The sequence below is a fragment of the Electrophorus electricus genome, chromosome 7 (assembly GCF_041902795.1).
Source record: "Electrophorus electricus isolate QZ-2024a chromosome 7, ASM4190279v1, whole genome shotgun sequence".
NCBI lineage: Eukaryota > Metazoa > Chordata > Actinopteri > Gymnotiformes > Gymnotidae > Electrophorus > Electrophorus electricus.
In genome coordinates this window covers 3427663-3453014 of record NC_137503.1, presented here as the reverse complement: position 1 = coordinate 3453014, position 25352 = coordinate 3427663, and the positions used below count along the sequence as shown (strand labels likewise).

General features: G+C 48.0%; 1 protein-coding gene and 1 long non-coding RNA gene across 6 annotated transcripts; one reads left to right on the top strand and one right to left on the bottom strand.

The window, feature by feature from the left end:
• Positions 1-1475: 1475 nt before the first annotated feature.
• amotl2a (angiomotin like 2a) lies at positions 1476-11432 on the bottom strand. 5 transcript variants are annotated; one of them, XM_027007705.3, is made up of 11 exons: positions 11130-11430; positions 9349-10133; positions 9072-9264; positions 7513-7657; positions 7285-7371; positions 5139-5434; positions 4819-5018; positions 4602-4703; positions 4299-4459; positions 3795-3977; positions 1476-3534 (listed from the first exon to the last, which is right to left on the bottom strand). In XM_027007705.3, the coding sequence occupies exons 2-11, from the start codon at positions 10050-10052 to the stop codon at positions 3440-3442; spliced, it is 2166 nt and encodes a 721-aa protein (XP_026863506.2). In that variant the 5' UTR covers positions 10053-10133; positions 11130-11430; the 3' UTR covers positions 1476-3439. The 5 variants fall into 5 exon arrangements, with proteins under 5 accessions (XP_026863506.2, XP_026863508.2, XP_026863509.2 ...); XM_027007707.3 differs by lacking the exon at positions 11130-11430 and adding an exon at positions 10477-10699; XM_027007708.3 differs by lacking the exon at positions 11130-11430 and adding an exon at positions 10331-10350.
• On the top strand, positions 9086-24475 carry LOC118241031 (uncharacterized). The gene is made up of 3 exons (XR_004775800.2): positions 9086-9220; positions 21083-23246; positions 23395-24475. It is a non-coding gene; the product is annotated as an uncharacterized LOC118241031 (long non-coding RNA).
• The last annotated feature ends 877 nt before the right edge of the window (positions 24476-25352 follow it).

The window sequence follows — 25352 nt, the reverse complement described above, 5'->3', positions numbered from 1 at the left end:
AATATTCTGAGGGAAATGGCATGTGATAACCACACTCTCGGGGCACTTGCCTAATATGGTGTCTGCTGTGTTATTATACTAACAACCCTTACCATGGTTATATCGCATATGTTCCGCTGTGAAATCGCATCACACACACATGCACCGTACGCTCCTGATCTGTCTATGAACGTCAAGCCGAGACACGCACCAGCCTTGCTCGCTTACCACGTTGGGAACTGACTGTCAGAATTCTTGAGCAGACTATTTTAAAAATGTGCCCCGTGAGTCTGGGAGTTAAGAGTTCTCAAGAGATTAATGACACTGTCAGAAGTCAAAAAGGGAGGAAAGGTGAGACCATTCCAGACAGATTTTTAGTCATTAATAACTGAAGCAGTTTCAACTATCATAAAAAGCAGCCGTGAAGTAATCCTTTAGCACAGCCTGAGAAGTAGTTCACCCAAAAAATGGAAAGAAAGGAAAAAGCCAAAATAAACGTTCACGCGTCATTGTTAACATATATGAAACATTCCTCCTGGAAGGAGTGGAATTTGCATTTTACTGCACCAGTTTAGGGATCAGTTGCAGATATTTCTTTGCCACTGAAGTACCTGACTTTGTGTCGGTTTTAACTTGTAAACGCACAAAATCCTTTTTTGAGCAACAGTACCAAATTCATGTCTTGAAGGCACATGAGATGTGAGTTTCTCCAGAGACAAGCTGAGCTGTGTCATAGTGAGACAACTTATGGATGTGTTGGGAACTATCTATAACAATATGCTGTTTACTATAGTGGTACTTTTCATATAATGCTATATAGAACTAAACTGATGGCTTGTTTACTTATTAATCTGACATCTGAAATTTTGATAGCATTCTTCAGTACTATACAGATGTGTCCCTAAAATACATCTTATGTTTTATGTTTTTAAGCCAATTTTGCTTATGGTTAAGGAAATTAAATTCATAACTATAAAGAGTGGTGTTTCAGCTGCTTTTCATTTCATTTTTCTATTTAATTTATGTGATTGAATTAACTAATGTCTTTCAGCAACTATCATGTGATGTCACTCCCCAAAATGTCATTATGTTGCAGAGTTGCAGTGGCAGAAGCAGAGCGGAACACCGACCAGGTGCACGAGCACGATGCTGGAGTAACACATTCCCAGTGCTCTGTAACACATTCCCAGTGCAGTAACACATTCCCAGTGCACTCGCCTGCCAGCAGTCAAGCAGGTGGCAAAACTGCTGCGTTGCAGTGAAGAAGGCTGCCATCCTCTGAGTGCAACGAAAGATACCATTCACGTCAAAGGAGAGATTTAGAGGAGTTTGTACAGACTTGCACATGTCAAAAATGTCAGTGGCTCAGACTGCAACAACAGACACCCCCCCCTGATGTGAGCGTTTACCTTTTCAGAGACTACTGGCATGACATTCCAAGCAAGACAGCTCTTATGTTTTGTTGAAATAGAGAACATAAATCAAGCAACACCACGTTTTTGAAAAGATATATATTAAAGTTTTATTCAATTAATGAAATGTTAAAGGCATACAAAAACAATTCCACAAGTTCACAGCAATATCCTAGTATGGGTCAACCAGAGAAAGGCATTTACACTTAAACTCAAATTTTCTTTATATAACTTATTTGCAATGCAAATCTTTGGCATTATGTTCGTCACTAGATTCCACGAAGGCACAATAATATAGAAAATATATTAATGTCTTTTCTTTTCAAACAGTCCTTTCTGTAAACAGTTCAGTAGAGAGCAAAAATAAGCTTTCTAAAAGGCATATGACTTCTCGACAAATCATTGACCAGCAAATAACTTGTGCAGGAGGAGGAAGGGCAGAAACAGTGTTCACCGATAGACAAGAACATGGCGCAATACTGACTACTCACACTTCCAGTCTAGAGTGATCGTTCCAGAGTGGACGTTCCAGAGTGATCGTTCCAAGAACGTGGCTTTATGCAAAATAAGGTAGAGGTGGTTCAATTCCACCCTTTCTTTCTCTGCCAGTTTTTTGACCACAGAAATGTAAGTCACTTGTGAATGTAAGACAGTAAGACACATAACACACTGGACTACCACTTTGAACTGCAGTGAAGGTGCTGGAAAGTTTATTATTATTATTATTATTATTATTATTATTAGAACTAATAGAATCATAAAACATTGCCAAATGTGGTTAGATGTTTCCATGGTGCTGTGTGTAACTACCCTGTGACTTGGATGTTCATGGCAGAACCAGCTACCAGAGCGTCGTGGAAATACCTAGCCCCAGAAAGATAACAGTAGCCCGTACGGCAGCAATTCCCATCAGGCCAGGGGTCAGCCTCTCGCACCGAGCCGGAGCATTCCACTGCGGGGCGAGCGGAGAGCTTTGTCCCCAGCTCGGCAGTGAAGGCCGCAGAGGCATACCGGCACAGAGCGATAAGCAAGGCATTCGAAACATCAGCCCCTGTCTCTTCCAAGGCTGACACTTCTCTTAAGTGTCACTAAAAGAGGCAAGTATGTAGCAGGCAGGCCTACGTCCGCTAAAAGAGGCGTCTGATTCCTCTGCTTAAAACAGGGAGAGGAAGCTGACCGGCGGCCAATTATAATAAGAACACCAACTGTAATGTTAATTTAGTCAATGGGAGTGCCAGAGCCCAGTCAGGTGGCATTCACCTAACTATTCTGGTAAACGGCGTAATCCCAGGCCTGGCAGGATTCACAGCGGCTGGCTTTGCGGACTAGTCCCGCCGTCCTTTCTTGGGGACGTTTCAGGGTCACGCGGTTGTGACAGCACGTGGGCTCCTATGCCCAGCGAGACCGAAGCGGCTGCAACGTCTGCGTTCCATCCAGGAATGCAGGACATATTCTTGCACCGAGCGGTACGCCACGTCATCACACGAATGCCACCCTTTCCGGACAAATCTGATGTGCAGACGCGGCGAAAGAGTAGAAGAGGAGTTTGACAGTGATGAACATCCAACTGTCCTCCCCTTCCTTCTGCCATACAACACTCGCACTTAGTTCAGCAGCATTATCATAAATATAAATGTCAAGATAAAAATGTTACATATTTATATAAATTTATATACTGTTTTACATATTCTTATGCCGTAGGGTAGCATCCTCTTGGAGTTCTGGAGGGTACTGCAAGTACCTTGGACTCAGGTGGCTGCGCACGTGTGAGGCTGGCTGGGAGTTACCAGCAGTCGCACCACAGTCTTATCGTTTTTTTAAGTGTAGAGAGACGGTAATGAGAGCTGAGCTCTCCTCTCTGCACTGGCAGAACTCCACGGCTTCTTCTCCCGCTTTCATTTTGCCTAGCTGGAAGAGAGGGGCTCCATGGGTCACCGTCCTCTTGAGCAGCGTTAGAGATGAGATCTTGCCCAGCGAACCCTGCGCGCATCACAGGCCCGAGGGGCGTTCCGGGGCACTAGGGAGGTGTTACCGGGGTCTCGCGGTCTCTAAATGAGAATTTCCACCAGGTCGTTGGCGCCGCCGTTGGTGCTCCTGTCTGTGCTCGGAGGAGTCTGGGTCTGCAGCAGTTCAGCAGTAGCGTCTGCACAAAGACAAAGAGGCCAGGAACGTCACCAAAAATGCATAAACACGTGGCGCTCAGAGGCTCGACTCTGTGGGGTCTGAGGGCACCCCCACATCCCCTAGGCGGCGACGTGTAGACTAAACCTGCACCTAAGTTAATCAAACCCTGGAGGACCGTCCCCAAGCCGTTTATGGTCCAAGGGCGAACATATCATTTTATCACTGTCCTCGCTCCAGAGCTTTTAGGAAACAGGTTGCGTGTGAGTGTGAAATACACACCAGAGCTGGGCACGGGACCGCGTTCCGGAGCAGCTGGCCCAGCGGCAGGCTCAGGCTCGGCACTTGTCTCGTCTGAAGGCTCATCGCACTGGGTGCTGCGGTCGCGGTTCGGGGCCTGGGGAGGCAAGCACGCGGCAGAGAACAGGGGCGTGGCTGCCGTCTGGTCATCTGAGAGGCTCTTCCCTGCCAACACAGACAGAAAAAGGAAGCACTTTTTATTTCCTGGCCCCGAGAAATGTCGTCTCCCCCCTCCCACCCAGCCACGCACACATCTGCTCCCCTGCAGATACCCTCAGTCTATTCCGGAGGTGCTATTCCAGAAGAGGGAGATGAAAACGCATTCCGATTCCCAAGACCAGGCCTATTTGAGGCCGTCTGCCGGCAGTCTCTGTGGCATTATTTTGGATGAGCACATTCTTTCCGTGCTGAAGACTTTACATAGCTGAAGAAGGCACCAGTTGTCAGGTTTCTGAGCTTGTTCCGCGCGACCCCCTGACTCCTCACCTTTAGGCCGAACGACGACGGACGCAGCGCTGATGGAGGGCACGGACCGGGCGGGCCGGAGTCTGACAGGCTCTGGGCGACCCTGCTCCTTCCGCGAACGCTGTTGCAGGACTTTGATCACGGCGTCTTTCTCCAGCAGTTTGGCGTAGAGGGCCCGGATCCTACAAAAAAACCCACCCGAACACACAGCACATGTTTAACACACGTACTCCAAGTCCTGGCAGTGGCGTACTACTCCAACAGATCTAGCAGATGTTCCAGGCAAACAGTCCCCCCCAGAGCATCTTTACGCATGCGACAGACCTGTTCTCCATCTCCCGATGCCTGTGGCTGGATGACGGCAGGTCTTCGTTGAAACTGTTATCGGGCGAGTGCCCCGGTGAATGCTTGATGATGGTCGTGTCTCTGGAACGCAGAAAATCCGAAGGTTAAAACCTCCCAGGAGCGGCGAGTTAAAACGCCTACGCTCCCGTCTGCTGTCCCCTGAGGCTCCCCTCCCCGCTGCCATCCCTCCCCTCACCTCTGGGCGGCAGCGGTAGCCGCCGCGTCCATGGCAAACTGTCGCATGGTGCTCTCCTCCAGGTACTTCTGCTCCCAGCGGGTGATGTCGGCCTCCAGGGCCAAGATCCGCTCCTCCCTCTCCCTCAGCCTCTGCTGCAAGGGGGACATGCTCTGGGTGGGCAAGGAGGCTCCGCCCACCTGCTGCCCCTGACACTGCCACTGAAGCGGGTAGAAGAAACAAAGAAGTTCAGTGGAGACGAATATAACCGTCCGGTCTCAGCAGGACGGCTGGCGCCCACGCCTGGCGCACACCGGCGGGGAGGCGGAGGCGGGCCGTACCTGCTGCGTCCTCAGGCTCTTCAGCTCTTGCTCAAGCCGGGTGCGGAGCCTCAGCTCCAGGGCTTCTCTCTTTTCGCAGGCGGCCTGCAACTGGGTGAGGGCACTCTGCAGCTTCTCCACCTTCGCCACGTAGGCCCGCTTCTTGCACAGATCCTCCTCCAGCTGCCTGTTCCGTGCCTGGGCTGACACCAAGGCCTGCTCCAGGGCTTCTCGCCGCCGGCACCAGTCCTCCGCGGAGGCCCTCAGACGCTTCAGCTCGCCCTCCAGATGCTCTCGCGCCTGCTGATGCTCCTCATCTGCGCAGAGAGACAGAGAGAGAGAAATGGAGAGAGAGAGAAAGAAAATATGACACTTGGTTCGAAAAACATTACCAGTGAAGCTGAACTTCGAAGTATCACAACATCCAGCAGCAACAGTGAGAGTCGCGGTATTTTCACAGCGTGAATGGTGACACAGCGTGGGAGCACTGTGTTGTTTTCTGGCGTCTGTCTGCTTACTCTTGACTGTGCAGTCATGGTACAGTGAACTCCGAGCACAGGGACTCTGAGCACAGACATTAGCAGAGCCGAAAAACGAACAGCCAGGTCTAGGGCGCATCCTGCGTGTTCCCCGCGCCTCCGAGTCATTCTAACAGATTCTCACAATGCCCCGGAGCAGTCCTAATGCCTTGGCGTCATTCTAACGGATTCCCACAAGACAATCTTCCCACGGGAGTCTGGAACAACAGAGGACTGCTCAGTTTACACACACCTGCATGAGCTGGAGCAGGAGTGGCACAATCATCTCTGTCCTTTGACGGAGGATCCGGCAATTTTGGCTGAAATTCCCAGACTGCCAGAGCAACTACTGAGCTATCTGACAATTTAGGGAACCAACCTCGCAACTTTAGTCAGTGATTACAACATGTCAGGACACACTTCACCCATGCCGGCTCGTTTTCAGGTCCAAATACATAGCTAATTAGAAAAAAAACGGGAGACATTAGCACTCCGACCCTCCTCTGCGCTGAAGTGTGGCTTATCCAACCCTACACGGCACACAGGAATGGAATGCGGATGTCCTCTTATCCACTTACGCACACAGGCACGTCTTTATATCCATCGGAACTCTGGAATGCCTTCGGACAAAGTGGTAAACAAATACCTCCTGAAGGTCATGCAGTTTAACATACATACTGCTTTAAGATATGAGGTGTTGAATCACATGATGTCCTGAGCTAATAGTTGATTTGTGAGTGTATGTGTGTGTGTGTGTGTCTGTCATTTCGCAACACTTGGACACTCTATTTACCCAAATGGAGCCAAGGTGCCTGTAAGACAAACACCTAAGGTGCTTGATGGAGAGTTAATTCTATTATGCAACAAGGTAAGGTTCACTCGGAGCAGATTAGTTTCCAATGCGAGGTCCAAATTAACATTCTTGCGAGAGAGCTGTAATTCAAAGAGGGCTGAATCAAACAGCTTTAGTACAATAGTAGAAGCCCTTCGGTGGTGCCAGTGCCAAAAGCAACAGAATACCTCTCCTGGTATTGCACAAAACCTGTTTACTTCATTACAGTCTCTGCATACTTCAACACCACCATACCCAAAGAAGGAAAGTCAGGAAGCCAGGGGGCTTGGTCTGAAATGGGTGTCTCTGACTTGCAGTAGAGGATGCCCATGGATCCTTCCACTGAGCCTGGGGGGGGGCTATGGGGGACGACATTCCTCAAGCATGGAATAGCCCAAAATACCTGAAAATATTCCAGGAACTCAGACCACATTTACCAAAGCTGTTAATAATGGCTTGTGCTTAAGTTCCACAAGCGGTTCTCTCTCAGCAGAAGAGAGTGGCTGGGCCGCACCTAGCACCAGTAAGCAGCTACTCACGCCGGACCCGACATGCCAACGTCATTTCTCACAGGAGAGCTGACTTTGTAATGCTAACAAACCGCTTACTAATGCGATATGTCAAAACAAGAGCGGTCTCAGGAATCACAATCATCACAAGCACGCAGTGCGGTGATGCTGGAGCAATGTTTGATGAAGATAAAAAAACAAACAAACTAAAAAAGACATAAGAGCCAGGACGTCGGGTTCGGCAACTGGGAGAGAGATCGCTTGAGTAAACTGAAGCGGGGGGGGGGGGGGGGGGGGGTGTTACTTACTCTGCTCCGCCAGTTTGGCGAATGCTTGCTTGCTATGGTCTTGCTCTTCCATGACTGCTCTCTGTTTATTAGCTGTTTCCAGGCGATCTAGCATTAGATACAGAAGTGGTGGAAATGAGAATTCGTGGAAACCGTGGTTTTGACGTGGCCAGCATCGTAATTCGAGACCTTGTGTATTAAAATGAGCCAGATTAGCTGGAATATGGTAATCTACAAGACCACACTCACCCCTAAGGTCTCGGTTGAAGTCATGAAGTCTCTTGATTTCCGATTCGAGCTTGCTCCGCATGGTTTTCTCCAGGGTCTCTCTCTTTGCAGATCCCTTCATAAGGGTCTCGTAAGCCTCCGATATCCTCTGAATCTCCTTCTCCAGCTGTGGAAAGAAAATAAGTCTTTTGTAAAAAAAATTATTTTTTTGCCCATATTCGATCACAGGAATTCCTCAGTAGGCACCTGAATGAGCTCAAAGGAAGCCCGAAGCGTTCCGCCTAAAAGCCGACCGGGCCAGGATCGGTGAGAAACGGAGACGCGGAAGAATGTGCTTGGCGGAGCTTCTCATTGTGCCTGCCCACAAGTGAATTACTCTCTCACAGAGCTCTTTGGGGACTGGGAATTGAATCAACATTCCAGAAAGAACACTTATAGGTCCCAGGTGTTTGTGCATTCATCTCTCCGCATGGCAGGATGCCAGAGGCAAGCCAGGGGAACAAAGGAACAGGACGTGTTGAGAGAGACCAGACTGTACACTGCATGTACCCGGACATTTGTGGAAAAAAACGGGGGGGGGATAACTGATTTTACCGTTCACTCGGGACTGTTAAGGGCGACAAAGGGAAAAGGAAAGAGGTGCATAACTTACGCCTCCGCTCGGATTTGACCCGCTGTCTAAACACAGTGAAAAGACACCGGATTCCAAATGGGTCTGTGCTTGAAGGTGGGGGGGTGTGTGTGGGGGGGACGAAAGTGAAAGAGGCCATTGAGTCAGGGGAATCCACAGCTGCGAGGCCTGCCCATCAGCTGTGGGGTGTTCAGGGGCCCCTGGCTACTCTCACAGCCACTGGGATGAACTGAGGCTTTGGCTCCAGCTGGCAGACAAAAGAGGCCGGAGTGGATCCCGGGGGGAGCCTCCTCCTTCCCGCTTCAATTTACGGCCTATTGATCCAACGGAGGGATGCCTGATCTATAGAGTCCTCAATGTTCACGGGCAACCCTCTTTTCAGAAGCAAACTATGGACGTTTAGGAGCCTTGCATGAGACACAGGCAAGTTCGTTTGGTTTGCGAACTTTTGTGAAAGACGATGCAAGATTTCAGTGAATGTACGATGGGAACCTTATATAACCAAATATAACCTTATATAACCAAATATAGCCTTATATAACCTGCAAAAGCAGAGACCAAGCTAAAGATGTGACATTCCAGCTTTTCAGCACTGACATTATTAAGTTACAGGAAAACACTGGGCAGTTCAGACCGGGGCAAATTCAATATGGTTTCAAACGCCCAATAGATTTCTAGGAAATTTTGGGTCAGTTACTGAAAAAGAAGGCTTCTCAAGTGAAATCAGAATCCTTGTGATCCCTTCCACCGCACACATTCCTACACGGCTAGCGAGTTAATCTCTTCGGAATGCAGCGTTTGGAAGTGACTAGCACTCTACGATTTCTTTCATCCGCACTCTGTCTAATCTCAGGACACAGGGGAGCCCCTATGGATAAGTGCCTGTTCAACGTCTGCGTGTGTAGTTCTGAATTCCTCTTTTAAGACGTGACGAAACGACGGCGTTTACCTTCTGCAGCCTGGCCGCTTTCTCGCTGTAGCTCTCCACTTCCCTCTTCAGCCTGTCATTTTCCTTCATCAGCTGCTCGATCTGAGGATTAGGAGCGGGGATGCTGTAACCACCGACTATGACCTCCTGTCCAGCAGGGGGCAGTGCAGGTAGGGTGTTGTGTCGAGCCGCCTGCGGCTGGGCCGGAACATACCTAGTGCAGACACAAATGTGGAGCCGGTCAGGTTTTATTCTGCTTTGCTGAAGCTGCATGCAGCTGGTCGTCTGAAGTCGTTACCTGTGAAGCTGGGAGTAGAGAGCTAGAGGGACCTCTTTGATATAGTGTCCGTTTTCCTGCGAATGACTCAGCATGTATCCCGGGGCTTTGACGGCGAAGGGGTACTCCGGGGGTGGCCCGCGCTGCTCGGACCCTCCGTGCGCGGCCGCGCCTGCGTGGCCCCCAGACAGCTGGGGGTAGCTGTGCGAGGAAGTCATGGGCGCGCTGTCGTGGACAGAGTTCCTCTCCAGCGAGAGCTGCATTAAGCGCTCGCTCAGCGACCGGGCGTGCTCGCGCTTCAGGTCCCACGTGCCAGGGTCCTGCTCGAGCTCGGGTGTCTCCGGGTCACCCTGCTGCTGTCCAGCATGACCCCTCTGGGAGGCCAAGTACTGCGAGTGAGCCTTCGCCTCCTCGTAGGTGGGGAGCTCTTCCGTGTGGAGCTGGTAGAGATGACACACGGGGCTCTCAGAGTGCGGGCAGTCGCCCTGGTGCTCCTGGCCCTGGGGCTCCTGCCTTGTGGACATCTGGAGGAACTGTGACTCCTCCTGGGTGAGGCTCTCCAGGGAGGAGCGGGGACTGCCTGTGACCCACCCGCTGCTGCCTCCGCGCAAGGCTTGCTGCTGGATGGCCAGGAGGGTGCGTGCGTCTGTGGGGTTCCCATAGCGTAGCTGCTCCTGGATGAGCCGGTGAAGAACCGTGCCTGAGGAATCCTCCGCGGTTCTCATCTCAGGACAACGCTGAAGCACAATAGCCAATTAAAAACGATGCTTTATATAACGAGAAATCTTCTGTCTTGACTGTTGGACCTGAAATTACAGTGGTTAAAAAACAACAAATCAGCCTAACATAACAACGACAACAATAATAATTTGCATGCGGTAACGTATAGGCAGTTTTGTTGGATGTTTAAAAAAAAAATCCTAGTTAAATCGAATGCATCAGTTGAAACATTAAATTGCTCCAGAAGCAGCAAATAGCCCGCTCGGTGGATCCCCTCCCTCACTTCACATGCCTCTCCGCTCCGCGCCTCTGCTCGTGGCAACACCACGTCAGCCTGTAAGTACCCCGCTGGAACTGTGCTACACGAGCCCCCCCCCCCCCCCCCCCTCTTGCATTCCGCGAGACCCCGCACGAAGCGTATGCACATACCATCCGAGTCCGAGACCGTGCCACATTACACCGAGCGACCGCTTACGCCTCGAAACGTAACCTTCCCCCGCTGCGGACCGGAGGAAACGACTGAAGGATGAGTACGGTTACACCATTACTTGCGTCACTTGTTTCCTGGGTTTGCGAGCGCGCTTCCATTGGCTCGTCCTCTCGTAACTTTTCCAGTGAAATGCTAAAGTCAGTAGCGTACTATTTACACGAAAAACCCACTCAAATGTTCCACCAGTAACCCACCGATTACACGACAGTGGCTGGAGAATGTACACACAGAGGATTCGGCTCTGAGTCACAACGCAGCGCATGTCTTTATACTGGCATGTACGCAAGCACGTCCCGATCCAGATGTTGTAGGAAATACGCGAGAAAGTGGAGGTTGGTTTCTTCCACAGCCCTTACATTAGCCGGGATCCTCGCACACTCACGGGGTAGAGAGATTTATATATTTATATTTATTTATATATATATATATATATATATATATATATATATATATATATATATATATATATATATATATATATATATATACACACACACACACATACATACACACACAAACACACACACACCACCCGCAACAGAAAAAAAACTTCCTTCATCCCGACGATTTGGTGAGAAATCTTTAAACTCACCAAATCAAAGTCGCATGACGGATCGCACGTCTCTTGTAATCCCAATAACGCCGCACGGGCGTTTATATTCCCATGTGCGCTTGGCCGAGGACGCGTAAGTGCGCCCGGAGAGCTCCCACGACGGAGTGCGCGCCGAGGGGCGGGCGCCGCTGATAAACGACCGGGGGCCGATTGTTCGTCGCGCGCGGAATGCGCGGAATGCGCGAGGCTCCGGGTCCCCCGGGGATCAAACGCGGGACTGCTGAGCGCGGAGGGAACGGGGGAGGGGGCGCAGGACGAGCGCTGCCGCGTCCTGCCCGTGTGGACGGGGAATCTTCTGTAAACAGCTGTCGGTTTCATGCAATTAATGATTATGCTGCGTGAGGAGTGCGGAGGCGGATGAGAACGGCGGGCGCTTCGCCTTTTCTTTGGTAGTTCCATGAGCTGGATTTACTGACTTTCTGCGTCGCGTGTTATGAAAGAACCACATAAAAAAACATTTAAAAAAAAAACATAAAAAGAAAAGTTCACCCGAACTTTTTCTTATTATTTTAAAGTATAAAACGATATTAGAGTGGTGCCCCGTTCCCAGTGCATTGACTCATCTGTCCTCACGTTTCACAAATTTTGCTTAGTCTTTTACTTACATCTTTCTTTGTTTTTCTCTTGCTGGTAGAGAAACCAACTAACACAAATGGGGGAAAAAAAAACTCCCATAATTTCAACTGCTAGATTTCAAACAGGAGCACAGATGCTACACAGTGACTGTCAAAACTCATAAGGAATTGATTTTAAGTTCTTTGTTTGCTTTCAGCTGGTGAATATTTAAGCCCTGGCCTGTGCCAGTTCATTGTTGAATATGTGTGTGTGTGCGTGTGTGAGAGTGTGTGCATGTGTGTTTCAGGCATGCTGCCTGCCAGCTGTCCATGGAGGGCAGCGTCCCCCCCTCCTTAATACGGTTTTAGAGAGACATATTGTTGTACCCTACAGCAGACATTACTGGGAGAGATCTGCCATCTGCTCACTGAACACTCCAGCCCCGACCTCACTACAATCTGACACACTTCACACACACACACGCACACGCACACGCGCACGCGCGCAGCTGATGAAGGACCACTGTCCTATCCTGTTTCTTCTTGTGATTTTGTTTGTCGTATAATCTCCACCTGCAGTACACACCCAGACGCATTTAGAATGAGCACAGGCACCTTTCAAGAGATCAACTCCCCTTTCTCTCACTTTACCGTACCTAGATGCTTCCTCCCTGGCCCGCGTGCACGTACCCTTTAAGAGCGTGCTCTCACATACCCTTTAAGAGCATCCTGTCGCAGCACAGAACGTAGGAGCTGTGTCAGATGGTGGATTACCCTGTTCTCAGTTGAACAGAATACGTCCGATGGCCAGTGAACTCCACGGGTGAACATGTGGGAACTGCACATGTAAACGTGAACCGAACCCAAAATGGGCTGGTGTGTGCCAAGCGTGCAGAGAGCAAGTCTTGGCTTGTGAATGTGTAGTTGGGGCGAGTGGCACCCATGCGCCGATCCGTTTCGGCTCTCTGCCTTCCAGGCTCGGCACACAAAGCCTGTCCAAAGGGCTAGACCGAAAAAAAAGAGGAACGTTCATGGGGCAAAGCTGGAAGGTACGTTTGAGTATTTGGATCTTGATGGAACATATATGCGTTTGCCTAAGGCCTGTACTGTTTATACAGTGCTGAATTTGGGCCATGTTGTGCTGGAGAGAAATCTTGGTGCACCTGTTCAGTGGAATTGGTATAACTGACCCTGTAGTGTGGCACTAAAATAATACCTCAACTCCTGAAACATACGCAATAGAATAACGTGAAACAACCTTCAGAAATATGTAGACCAGATTGGTCAGATCCTCTCTGTAAGCACCGAGTTGGTAATGACAAATCCCAGAATACTTAATAATGAATAGGAAATGAATTAGATATTGGTTACATCAGAACAAAGCTTCGTGCCACATAAGACAGTTCAGCAAAGGTCAGCGAGAGAGAGAGAGAGACTCGGTTCCGCTTCTCTTTCTGTTCCTCCAGAGAGAGGAAATGGCCGCATTCCATACATTAGCACCAGTAAGGTGTGTGTGTGTGTGTGGCGGGGGGGGGGGGGTGCCTGCGTTTTTTGCTCCTTAATTAAGCCTTTCTTTGTAAACAACATGTCTGTGCACCCCCCCCCCCCCCCCCCCCACATACACAGCACAGGGCCAGTTGTGCACGCTGCTGTGTCTGTTGTCAGAATTTTGACCCAACAGTCTAGCGAGTACCTAACAACCCTAAATGAAAATATACATACATGTGCAGAAAAGTAATATTTGCATAAGAAACAACTCCTGCACAGTATCAGTTACAAAGATGACATGTTTTTGACAACTAGGACAAAAAGCTATAATTAATCTATACTAGAAATGCTTTAGTGCAGAACAAAATAAAGAACAGAGAAGAAAATATTAACTAACATTTACTTTCTAGTATATCCTGACAGTAAGTTTTTTTTTGTTGTTTTTTTTTTTTTAAAGTCCCAGTTGAAAATGTTGAAAATGAATGTGTTCATCTTAAACAAACACTTTGCTCGTGGTCTGAAAGGCAGCGAGAGACAAACAACAAACATGAGTGTGGCGTCAGGAGTGTGTGAAACAACTGGTCTTAAACCATGTTTACATGAGCGTGTGCTCCTGAATGACTCCAGAGAGCACCTGCCTGCACAGGGAATTCCTCACCAAAGCACCAAGAACAAACGAACCATCTAGCACTTTAAAGAGAGAGGCACACAGCCACCTGGGCTCAGCTCCAGCAAGGACCAATTTATTGATTAATTGATTATTAATTGTACACAAAAAACTACTAAGGCAACCACTTATCTTGCAAACATTTATTCCAAACACCATCATATTTAAACCACACGCATGTCCCTTCACACTCAGTGTGGCCATCCACTGCCAGACCCATCAGTGAGGGGTTATGGAACACCCAGGGGTCAGAAGACTCATCAAGGCTCTGAGCGGAGCAGCTAGAGGAGAGGAGATCCTTATCAGGTCATTTGACCTTTCAGTTCACCGCTCATTTGCCTAACCAAATTCATCCTGGCCAGAGGGTTACTGCAGTGGCTCAATAACCAATCTCCCCCACCACACACACACACACACACACACACACAGCACTTTGCTTATTTGCTTGCACAGCACACACAAAGAAGCAGACAAGACAGCTGCACCCATCTCTGAGTTATGTGTAATTGTGTGTGACACTCTACATCACTGCCCTCCATTGTCCTTGCCTCTAGCCGGGTGATCAGCAAGGCTTTCAGCTGTCCGCTCACCTTTCCGCGGCTCACGTTTCAAACAGCATCACATTTTCCACTTATCGCCAGGTCGGCATCAGGCGTCATGACTATGAATAACGTGACGAGGAAGGTTTAAGCTGCATTTTGTGATGCAGACATCACAACTGGTTTAGATGTCCAGCAGTTCCCTACTGCACCTGCTGAAGAGTGAATCAGCAGGTGGTGTCATTCACGTAACCCGGTGTGTACTTTAAACAACAGAACAGCTCACTAGGACCCGAAATGTTAACAGTATCCACTATCCAGGTGCGCAATCCACACCGCGCTGAGCGATTTCCCTTTGCTTTGTGACGTCTGTTCTTTCAATTCTAAAATTAACTCCAAATGTCTCTCCGACAGCCACCTTCAAAGGCAGGTTACGGCTTTCTCCGTAGCTGTTAAGAACTCAGTCGGAGCTTTGGCCAGTGTCTCGGAGTGCACACAAAGAACAAAGCAAGCGTTTGTGTCTAAGCCTCGAGACTTCAATCAGTACACTTTACCTGCTGACATTTACCAAGAAAACACACCAAGCACACACACTAGACAGAATCAGCAGTTGAATCCACTTTTCATTAAACATAATTAAAAGGAAGAGAAAACAATATGGTACAACATATAAGAAATACAATATGGAACAGAAAACCTAAAAGAGTACAGTTACTGTCAACACAAGGCACTGTGCTGTTAGGCCATATATATATATATATATATATATATATATATATATATATATATATATATATATATATATATATATATATATATATATATATATATATATATATACACACATACACAAATGTGTATGTGTATGTGTATGTGTGTGTGTGTGTGTGTGTGTGTGTGTGTGTGTGTGTGTGTGTGTGTGTGTGTTGACAGTTACAATACTCTTTCGGGTTTTCTGTTCCACCTCAAGGTAAAGGAAAAAAACAAACTTTTGTGTTATCAGTACAACAATGGAACAACTTGGGTGCTGAGAACAGAGAAGGGCCGTGCTGGGACTTGCCCTCTCTCTACCCACAGCAGCGCCGACATTCCACCATATCAATGTTGCGCTTAAGCATTGCGACTCAGCGAGAACCCTGTTCTCGCCGTTTGTAGCATTCGCAAAATAAAGAAATCTTGTTTGGACCATAAACACGGGATCTTTAAGGAGGGATGTTATTCCAGTTTTCCAGGGTTTGTTTACTGCTATTTGCAGACAACATTAAACCCTCATCAAGTACTGTTTAGTAAACTCGGGACTCATTTGTTTTGTGAAGGACACAGTTTGCCCTCTTTGTAAAGAGCAGGACTGTACTTTGAAGGCCTAACTAGCTTGCACTATTTGGACATACGAATGAAGTAAAGAGTGACTTAGTTTAGACATAGTACACGGTTTCTTTTGTTGTGCAGACCCATACAGAAATGCATAAGTTTGTAAAGTGTATACCAAAGTTCATACAATAGTCCTTTACTGACCGAGAGTCTTTCAGGTCTCTTTACGTCCGAGATATGAGATATGGGGCAGATGACTGGTCTGTGTCTTTGTGTGTGTTGGGGGGGGGGGGGTCCTTCTGGAGAAGTGGCACCTGTTCTTTCTCCAGCACCAAATGGTGTATGAGAGGAAAGCACAGAGCCCCTCCTCCATTTCTCATAGATGCATGTGCAGAAAAAACACTCACATTCACAGCCCCCCCAACATACAATCATGCAAGCAACCTTTCAGAGACAAAACACCCTAAAATATTAGTGCCAGTTATTATATACAAAGCGGAAAGACACACGCAGCACACTAACAAATATATATATATATATATATAGATAGAGAGAGAGAGAGAGAGAGACAAACACACATTTTTACGGGCGCAATTATTTTTCACGGCTACGGTAAGGTATCAGCTAGAAAGGTTCCCAGGTGTGAAGAGGGAGGTGAGGAGAGATGTCCACCACCTCCCAGCTAAACTCAGCTGCGTCATTCGCCTCCCTGGCCACACCTGTGCCCCTCTGCGTTGACACCACCGGCGATCCGTATGCTCTCACTTTCACCCCACATTCCACAGGGCCATTACGGCAGGAGCAGGTGTCGGGAGAGACCGACACTTAGCCGCTCTCCCGCAGCATAAGGGGCCATTGTGATGCAGGCATCTCTATGGAAACGCACCGCGTTGGGCTTAAGTCTGTGTTGTGGACAGGGACTAATATGCATATAATGCGCATCTGAAAGTCAGCAGAAAGGGCCGACCCCCCGGAAAAAAAACGGCATGAAAAAGGGACAAAATCGGATACTGATTGATCTGTTTTCATTCCTTTTTTTTTTTTTCTGGCATAGCATTGTGTTTATCACCTGAAAACAAACATGATTTCTGTTCCTTTTGCCTTGTCCATACTAGTCCACTCCAGGGATGCTTTATGTCATTTTAACAGGACCAGTTTGTAAACCAGGCCCCAGTAGAATGTACCATTTGCTCCAAACATGCATATCTGCCTGGGAGCCCACTGCAGCCTGCACACCTCACTGCGCGGCATGCGGGAAACAGGGACGGGTTTAGGGAGGGTCATTTGTGATTTTATTTTCTTTTTTCTGAATGCCCCCAGCTTCGCAACGTTAGAGGAGAAAAAGCTAACAGAAGGGGTCGGAACAGAATCAAATCTGAGGCCAAACAAAAGAGCGCCGTATTAACAAGACCAGCCACACAGGGGACGTTCGGAACTTTCATGGCGTGAGATGATTCGGAAAGCAAAACATCATTTTTAAATGGTAACATTTGGTATCGTCCTCAGTGGGAGGGAACCGAGAACAAAAAAAAGATGGGTTTCCTTTCTCTGCCATCTCTCTCCCTCACAACCAGACACACACACACCCAACAGAGCAGATGGCCCATTAAGCGTTCACTTCCAGAGCAGATAAAGTTGTCTCCCAAGGCCATACTGACTGGAGAGCTTTGAGCGCGTCATCAACCATTGAAATGAGACAAATGCTTTTTAGCCTGCAGCCTAGAGATAGCGTATGTCCACATGGGCTCACTCACTCACACACACACACACACACACACACACACACACACACACACACACACACACACACACACACACACACACACACACACACACACACACACACACACACACACACACACACACACACACACACACACACCAGGTGGGGGAAGTGGTCTGAGAGGTTGGGTGGCGTCTCTCGCTGCCCAGCTGCTTGGTGCAGTCCCTTTACATGGTTCCAGCACCTGCCTTCTCCAGTGTACAGCACTATAGGGGTGTTTTCTTATTGGCTGATGGGCACGTCTATGTGTCTGTCCCCATGGTGGTCCTTTCTATGCTTTGTGAAGAGTTTAAGACTCGGGACACTGAACGTTGGTTTCAGCACTTGCATGGATCACTCTCTTCCTTGGAATTCAGGAAATTAAAACCAAATTGAATGAAAACATTTCCTCTAACTTCACCCTCCTCTGGCTCGGAGGTAAAAATCGTGTTACAGAATAATTATGCAACCAAACTCTGGGTGCGCCGAAAGGACAAAATATACCTGTACTCCCACTGGCCATAGAAACAAATGAGAAATACCATAATAAAAAAAACAAAAAAAAGACAGATTAACAGAATTAACAGAACAACAGGGATAATACATATAGAGATTTTTTTTCTACATCTGTTACACAAATATGCCTTTGCTTGGAACACTTCACCAAAGAGCTTTTGGAATATGCTGTATTTATGCAAAATTATGATGTTATATTTTCAGTGGCTTGTTGTTCCCTTATGCGTGTGTGAATCATTTGAATTTGGCTGTTCTAGCTGGTTCAACGTTAAAGGGTAGTGCCGTCATGCACACGTAAACATGCACGGGTGTTCAGTACCATGGTGCGTAACAGACACATGAGAAACCATGCCTCCTTAAAAACATCACTGAAGATGAGCAGGGACAAATCAATTCTTAACAAGTATTTTTATATAGATATGATGTGTTTATCGATATGAGATTATGGGAATTGTTAGATATGTCACAAGTACCAACACACACAAACCTTTCCTGAAAGATTCCAGAAAAAGACCCCATACTGCCACATTTTATCTGCACAAACACACACACACGCGCACACACACACACACACACACACACACAGGCTAACTTGCGGACCCAGTCATTGTCTTCTGCTGTGAGTGGTCCAGCATGCTTGCGGTCCCTGAGTGGTGGTCGACGGAAGCTGGAGCGGGGGGGTCCTTGCCTGGTGCCCCCCCCCCCCCCCCTTCAGGCCCTGAGCCGCCTGTCTGTCTGCCTGTTTCTGCCACTCTGATCCCATTGTTCTGCACTTCCTGCTAGGAGGCGCGCAGGCTGAGGGAGCCCGGTCAACCGCAAAAGAATGCAGACAAAAAAATTACGGATGTTTCCTGGGATTTTGGAGCATGATTCCTGCCTTCTTCCAGCTAGGCGTCTGGAACAAGGACTTCCGGCCCTATAGACGTTCAGTGCAGAACACACGTGCACATGCACACATGCGTGCACGCTGGCAAACACACACAGACACACACGCCCACCCCATCATGGAAGCGACACGGATGCCTTTTAAAACAAGCACCCAGGAGCCAAAATCCTACACAGGGACACATTGTATTCCAGATGCCGGGGAAGAGACGAACAGCTCGTTAATGATCAACACGCTGTGGAATGTGCTGCATGCCTGTCGAACTGACGTGAGTCCCGAATACGTTCACATGGGATCAGTTCTTTACATGCCACAGGTCTTCTGAAATGTAACGGTGGCCTGCCGAACACCAGTACAGCCAGAGCAACTTTCCTTTGCCGGCCCCGACCACATACAGAACGTGACGTTCAGAGCCCATAAAACCCGCCTTTATTTCCTCTCCCTTGTAATTACTCCGCCAGTGTGAGTGCTCCTGAACAAAAGGCATCTCACCTTCTAACATTAAAGAGGTTAATTATCATTTGGGTGAGCAGGAGGACGTGGGACTGTTCAGCAGGCCTGGCGGAGGGGAGGGGGAACCCCCCACTTCCGCCGCAGCAGCAGGGAGGGGTCATGGCAAGCTCGCCGTCGCCCTGACGTTACTTGCGATCACATGAAGCCCACTCCTGAGGACTTTCCAGCCTCAGCTCGCGGGCAGAAAATGAGAAGGAGGGATCCGGGGAGAGCGAGGGTAGATAGAGAGAGAGAGAGAGAAAGATGTACACAAACAGGCATGCATCTCCATGCCCTGCCAATACTGCAGAATCCCTTCGAACGCTTTTCAAATTAAACAGCTGAGGCTGAGATACAGACGCTACAGGCGGTAGGCAGGATGCACTATCGCACTTGACCTACGCGCAGGCCACTGCGGTCGTGATCACTATCAGCAAACAGAGCCGTGCGAGCACGACCTTCCCAGGCAAACACAGTGCTGCTTCCCTCTGTTTTGCACCCTTTTTTTTTTTTTTTTCAGCCGTGACATCCACTGTGGAATGCAGGAGCTTGCTGAGAACTGTGGGCCTGACGTTGCTCCATCGCACATCTGAAACGCGCTTGCAGCATAGCGGAACTCACAACCCCCCCCCCCCCCCCCCCCCCAAAATCACAAAAACCACAACCCAATTACTAGAAACTCTAGAACATGCCACGCTGTCACTCAGCTCACCACCACATGGCGTTCGGGAATAACAAAGGCATCGCGGCCAGCCACTGGCTAGTCAGCAGACGAATGCGTCATAATACGAAGCATTCCGCCACACGGTGACACGGTCGGCCGGCGCACATGTTAACAATGGATGTCACAGACGTAATCTTTATTAAGCAACAGCCGATTGGTTGGTTGTAAATCAGGTGTTGTGACAAAGTAACGGGAAACGGAGCAGGCAGAAGAAGCAAAACAGGGGGGTTGCCACCATAGACCCCGGAGGCCTGGCTAGACCGGAGAGTAGTGAATAGTGAGTGATCTTGCAGTGAAGGAGGGAAAGGTAGAGCAACAGCATTGTGAGGTGTCCTTAGGTAATGAAAAAAATATAACATTTAAAGAGAAAAGCTGGAAAAACCTTTTGGTGTAAGATACCACTCAGCCCAGGTACTGAATCCTGTCTTGGGTGGTCTCTGAAACTCCAGGTTTTTGCTCTGTTCTAGCCCACCCTAGCCTGGTAATCAAAAGCTCTGCCTTATTCAGGTATAGGAGGTGGAACACAAGAAAAACCTGGTATGGTCAGAGGACTGGACTGAATATCGCGGCCTTAAACGCGTAACATTAAGGCATTCCGTTCAACACTGTACTCCTGTTACTTTGTGGATTACTGTACAGTCAATGTAACTCGATGCCACTGTTTCCATCTTTACAATAACCATGTCAGGTCTCGCCATCACCCCACGTATCCAAATGAAAGTATGGCTTCTCTTGAAACAATAGTGTAGCCTACGCATGTATAAACTAATATTGAATGCTGAAGTCTTACAATAGTACACAGCTACCTTAGTATAGACGATTAGTACACATTCTCACTGTAAAATTCCATGGCATGCAAACCATCATGTCTTATAATGTACTTTTCAAAATATTTTGTTTTCTACATTCCTGTCAATGTCTATACAAATCTCCCGCTGTCTTGACTACGCAGAATTTAACCTGAATTTCCACATTCTTTCTCTGCTGCTGAAGGTGCTCCAGACTTAGGCGTAGGTGACCTCAGTTGGTTTCCCAGTGCTGGATCTATATGACGGTAGACACCTGCCATCCCACCTCTGTAAAAACAGGCACCCAAATAGTGGCCCACACAGCAGGGAAGAGAACACAAAGGAGAGAGCTGTGTCCTCACCCAGAGATGGCAAGTCCACTACAGAGTGGCCAAATTTATCCCCTCCCGCCCACGGGCCAGTCTCGATCTGCTGGGCGGCGCTTTCTCCCGGACTATTCTGGACGTACGCTAATTGCGTCTGCATATTCCCCGGCATTCCAAGCCTGCGGCGTGGAGTCTAAAGGGGGAAGCTGAGACACAGGGCCGGAGACACGCGGTCGGCGTGTTCGCCGCTCTGCGGTGGGCTCCGCTCCAACACGTAGCGTTGGCTAAATTTTTCAGGCCAGAGGGTTCATGCCACGCACGGGCGCAGTAACCAGGACGTGGCAGCTCAGCCCCAACACAGTGCATTCAGGTGTACGTGCACGCCACAAACATTACTGTGAACTACAGAAAAATGACTTATGGAAGACCAGTGGAATTGGTGGGGTAAAAAAGCTCTGAAGAACATGGACGCATTAAAATCATTAGGAGCAGATTTAGGCATCGGAAAACATGAAGCACTGCTGTGTGTCTTCCAGACAGGCAAAGAAAAGATGTCAGTAAGGTAATTAGACTCTGTTCAACCCCAAAAAGAATCACTGCCAGACTGAAAGCAACCATAGCTCGGATCCGTCAGACTCCCTTCATCATACTGCTTCGCCTCTTCAAGAGTTTGTGAACCCCCTCCAGCCAGTGCAAACAGCACAGGGCCGACTGAGCAAACATCTCAGAGCTGCCCATCTAGTGCTCATGGGGGAACCCGGGCCCGTGACGTCCTCTTGTGTGCAATAGTGTGGGTGTGAGGGTGAAGATGCGGATGATGCCTGGTGCCCACCAGCACCGTGGGAGCAGGAGAGGAAGGTGCAGGGGACTGCGAGCGACGGATGTCATGTGCAGGCTTGGAGATTTCTCAGGCAGTGCATCAGTGCCGGACAGATAAGCCTCACCTTCAATGGCCCGGGCTCTTTCTCTCACGCACACACACACACACACACACATATACACACACACACACATACACACACACATACACACACAGAAAGAGACTACCTGTTCACAGTGACTGATATTAAACATAGAACCACGTTGACAAAGTACAGACTCAGTGAAACACAGAAACGTTCACAAGTTTCTCATCAAATTTACTTTACTAAATTTGAGATGATAAACCTCAACTGTAGATGTCTAAAACTGACAAACTGCCCTAAAAAGACAGCAGCACTTTAGCTGGGCAATACACATCTGCCTGCCATAACATGAGGGACAGTGAATGGCCCACCATAACACAACACACATGTTGCTGTGTTGCCATGTGAACACCTATATGCATTTATCTATGTATTCATTTCATATATTTACACATTTCTTCCTTCTCTCCTTACCATTTAATTTCTTTCTTTTCAGTTTTTCCTTTCTCATCTTGACTTCAAGTATTAATTCATGCCAGATAGTTCCTTCATGTTAATTATTATTAACATGAAACATTGACAATAACAATTTCCTAAATATCACAAATGATCACTCCTGTTGTTTTTCTACAATACTGCTTTGGGAGGGTAGAGAGAGAGAGAGAGAGAGAGAGAGAGAAGTGGAAAAGAAAGCGCGAGATCGGGAGTAAGAGGGTGTGGGAAAGGGCCCAAGATAACTGAAAATACACCTCCTGACTTCTACCCAGAAGAACAACAAATCATGAGATATAACCATATGAGATTAGACATGTTCTTCAGCCTGGTTGGTGTATGATTACATCACGTAAACGTCTCTGCACATCTGTTGGAGCACTATAAAGACGAGGGAATAAAAGCTCTCGGTAGGAGTCTGCGTGCTCTGGTTCCCGCGTGTGAGCGCTCATTACCATTCTCACTGCAATTCCATGATGTCCTGCTGGGGATCGAAATTCCTAGGATTCCTCTGGCTCTCCCCAGAGCTTCTCAGAGGCAAAGTGCCATGATTTCCTGCTCACAAATGGGCGAGACAGGATGAAGTGTGCTCGGTGAATCATCTCTGCTCAGAATATGAAGAAATTTATAAACATCCAGGACTGAGGTATGAGAACCTCCATTTATCTTGCTTGTGGTATCTAACAGAATTCCTTAGCTGGCAACCTCATATGTCTGGAAATTAACACAACTGGCATATGATTTGTGCTACTTGGAACACCATACCAACATAAATCTTTTTTTTCCCTTCACAGACTGACTTTACTACATAGATGTGCCGCAAGTCAACAATTTAAGTCACAGTTTCTCAGAAGCAATCAGCACCATAAAACAAACATAAAACAGCACTGTTCACCTTTGATTGGTAGAACAAGTATCCCACTGTACACTCCCTCTTATATGAACACGGGGTCGAGATTGGTTCTTCTCTGTTGTGTAATGTCTGTCTGTGTTCCAAACACCCTTACTCAAATTTCTAAAGCTGAAACTGCAAACTCTCTTGGAAATAAGAGGTAATAAAATTGTAATAAAGGTAATAAGAGGTAATAAAGATGTTCCCCAAAGTTTCTTTGGATGGCTAACAAGCTGTTGTACAACCACCTTCACCATATGGACCATCTATAATGAAAATCTCCCTAAGGGCTTTTGAAGCATTCTGTACAAGCCATTACTTCTCAGGCACAGTGTGTCCTATGCTTCCTGTCTCTCTCCATTTACACGTTGTCCCAGCAGGGACCCGATGGTGTCGTCCTTGTGTATGTCCCCTCCACATCTCAATATGTAGTCCAATTCAAAATACAGTGAACCGCATCGGCTGAGCTCACCCTTCAAGGGGGTCGGTCTCCTCCTAACGGTCACGTGTTCTGGATTACACAATTAAACTGACCACAGTTTCCAGTGCGATTATTTCACAGCATGGAAATTGTGTTCTGCCTAATTCTCAGACAGCAGGGGCTAAGAAACTGAGCAAGAGCCCGAGAGAGCCAGTCTGCCATGGGGGGGGATCAGAGAGGCCGTGCCGATTTACGACGCTGCTCCTTGGGGGAGCTCCTCCTGCATGTGATCACTCTCTTACCCGCCCCCAAGGCCACTCATCACTTTATGATGGACATAACGATGGTTTTACTGAGCTATTAGACTAAAAGAGACATCAGCATTAAAACTGCCTAGGAACAACTGGTATGGTTTAGTTACACTGTACCACTTAAACAATGCCTAAGAAAGAGGATAACTTTAATGAGACAAGTACTACAAAAACTACTGACTACAGCTGCCACTAGGCACTACAACTACTGACTACAGCTGCCACAAGTACTACAAAAAATACTGACTACAGCTGCCACATATCACTAATCCGACTACAGCTGCCACTCTGCACTACTCCTACTGACTACAGCTGCAACTCTGTACAAATACAACTAATACTGACTACAGCTGCCACTAAGCACTACTCCTCCTGACTACAGCTACCACTCTGCACTACTCCTCCTGACTACAGCTGCCACTCTGCACTACTCCGACTACAGCTGCCACTCGTCACTACTCCTACTGACTACAGCTGCAACTCTGTACAAATACTACTACTGACTACAGCTGCCACTAAGCACTACTCCTCCTGACTACAGCTACCACTCTGCACTACTCCTCCTGACTACAGCTGCCACTCTGCACTACAACAACTACTGACTACAGCTGCCACTCTCACTACAACAACTACTGACTACAGCTGCCACTCTCACTACAACAACTACTGACTACAGCTGCCACAAGTACTACAAAAACTACTGACTACAGCTGCCACTCTGCACTACTCCTACTGACTACAGCTGCCACATGGTACAAATACAACTACTACTGACTACAGCTGCCGCAAGCACTACTCCTCCTGACTACAGCTACCACTCTGCACTACTCCTCCTGACTACAGCTACCACTCTGCACTACAAAAACTACTGACTACAGCTGCCACAAGCACTACTCCTACTGACTACAGCTGCCACTCTGCACTACTCCTACTGACTACAGCTGCCATTCTGTACAAATACAACTACTACTGACTACAGCTGCCACTCTGCACTACTCCTACTGACTACAGCTGCCATTCTGTACAAATACAATTACTACTGACTACAGCTGCCACTTTGCACTACTCCTCCTGACTACAGCTGCCACTCTGCACTACTACTACTACTGAGTACAGCTGCAACTTTAC

Coding starts and splice junctions, on each gene's coding strand:
- amotl2a (XM_027007705.3), bottom strand. CDS start 10,052: ATGAGAACCGCGGAGGATTCCTCAGGCACGGTTCTTCACCGGCTCATC. Junction 7,658..9,071: donor AAGCGGCCAGGCTGCAGAAG/GTAAACGCCGTC, acceptor TTCTTTCCACAG/CTGGAGAAGGAGATTCAGAG. Junction 3,535..3,794: donor CGGTCCCGTGCCCAGCTCTG/GTGTGTATTTCA, acceptor GTCTTTGTGCAG/ACGCTACTGCTGAACTGCTG.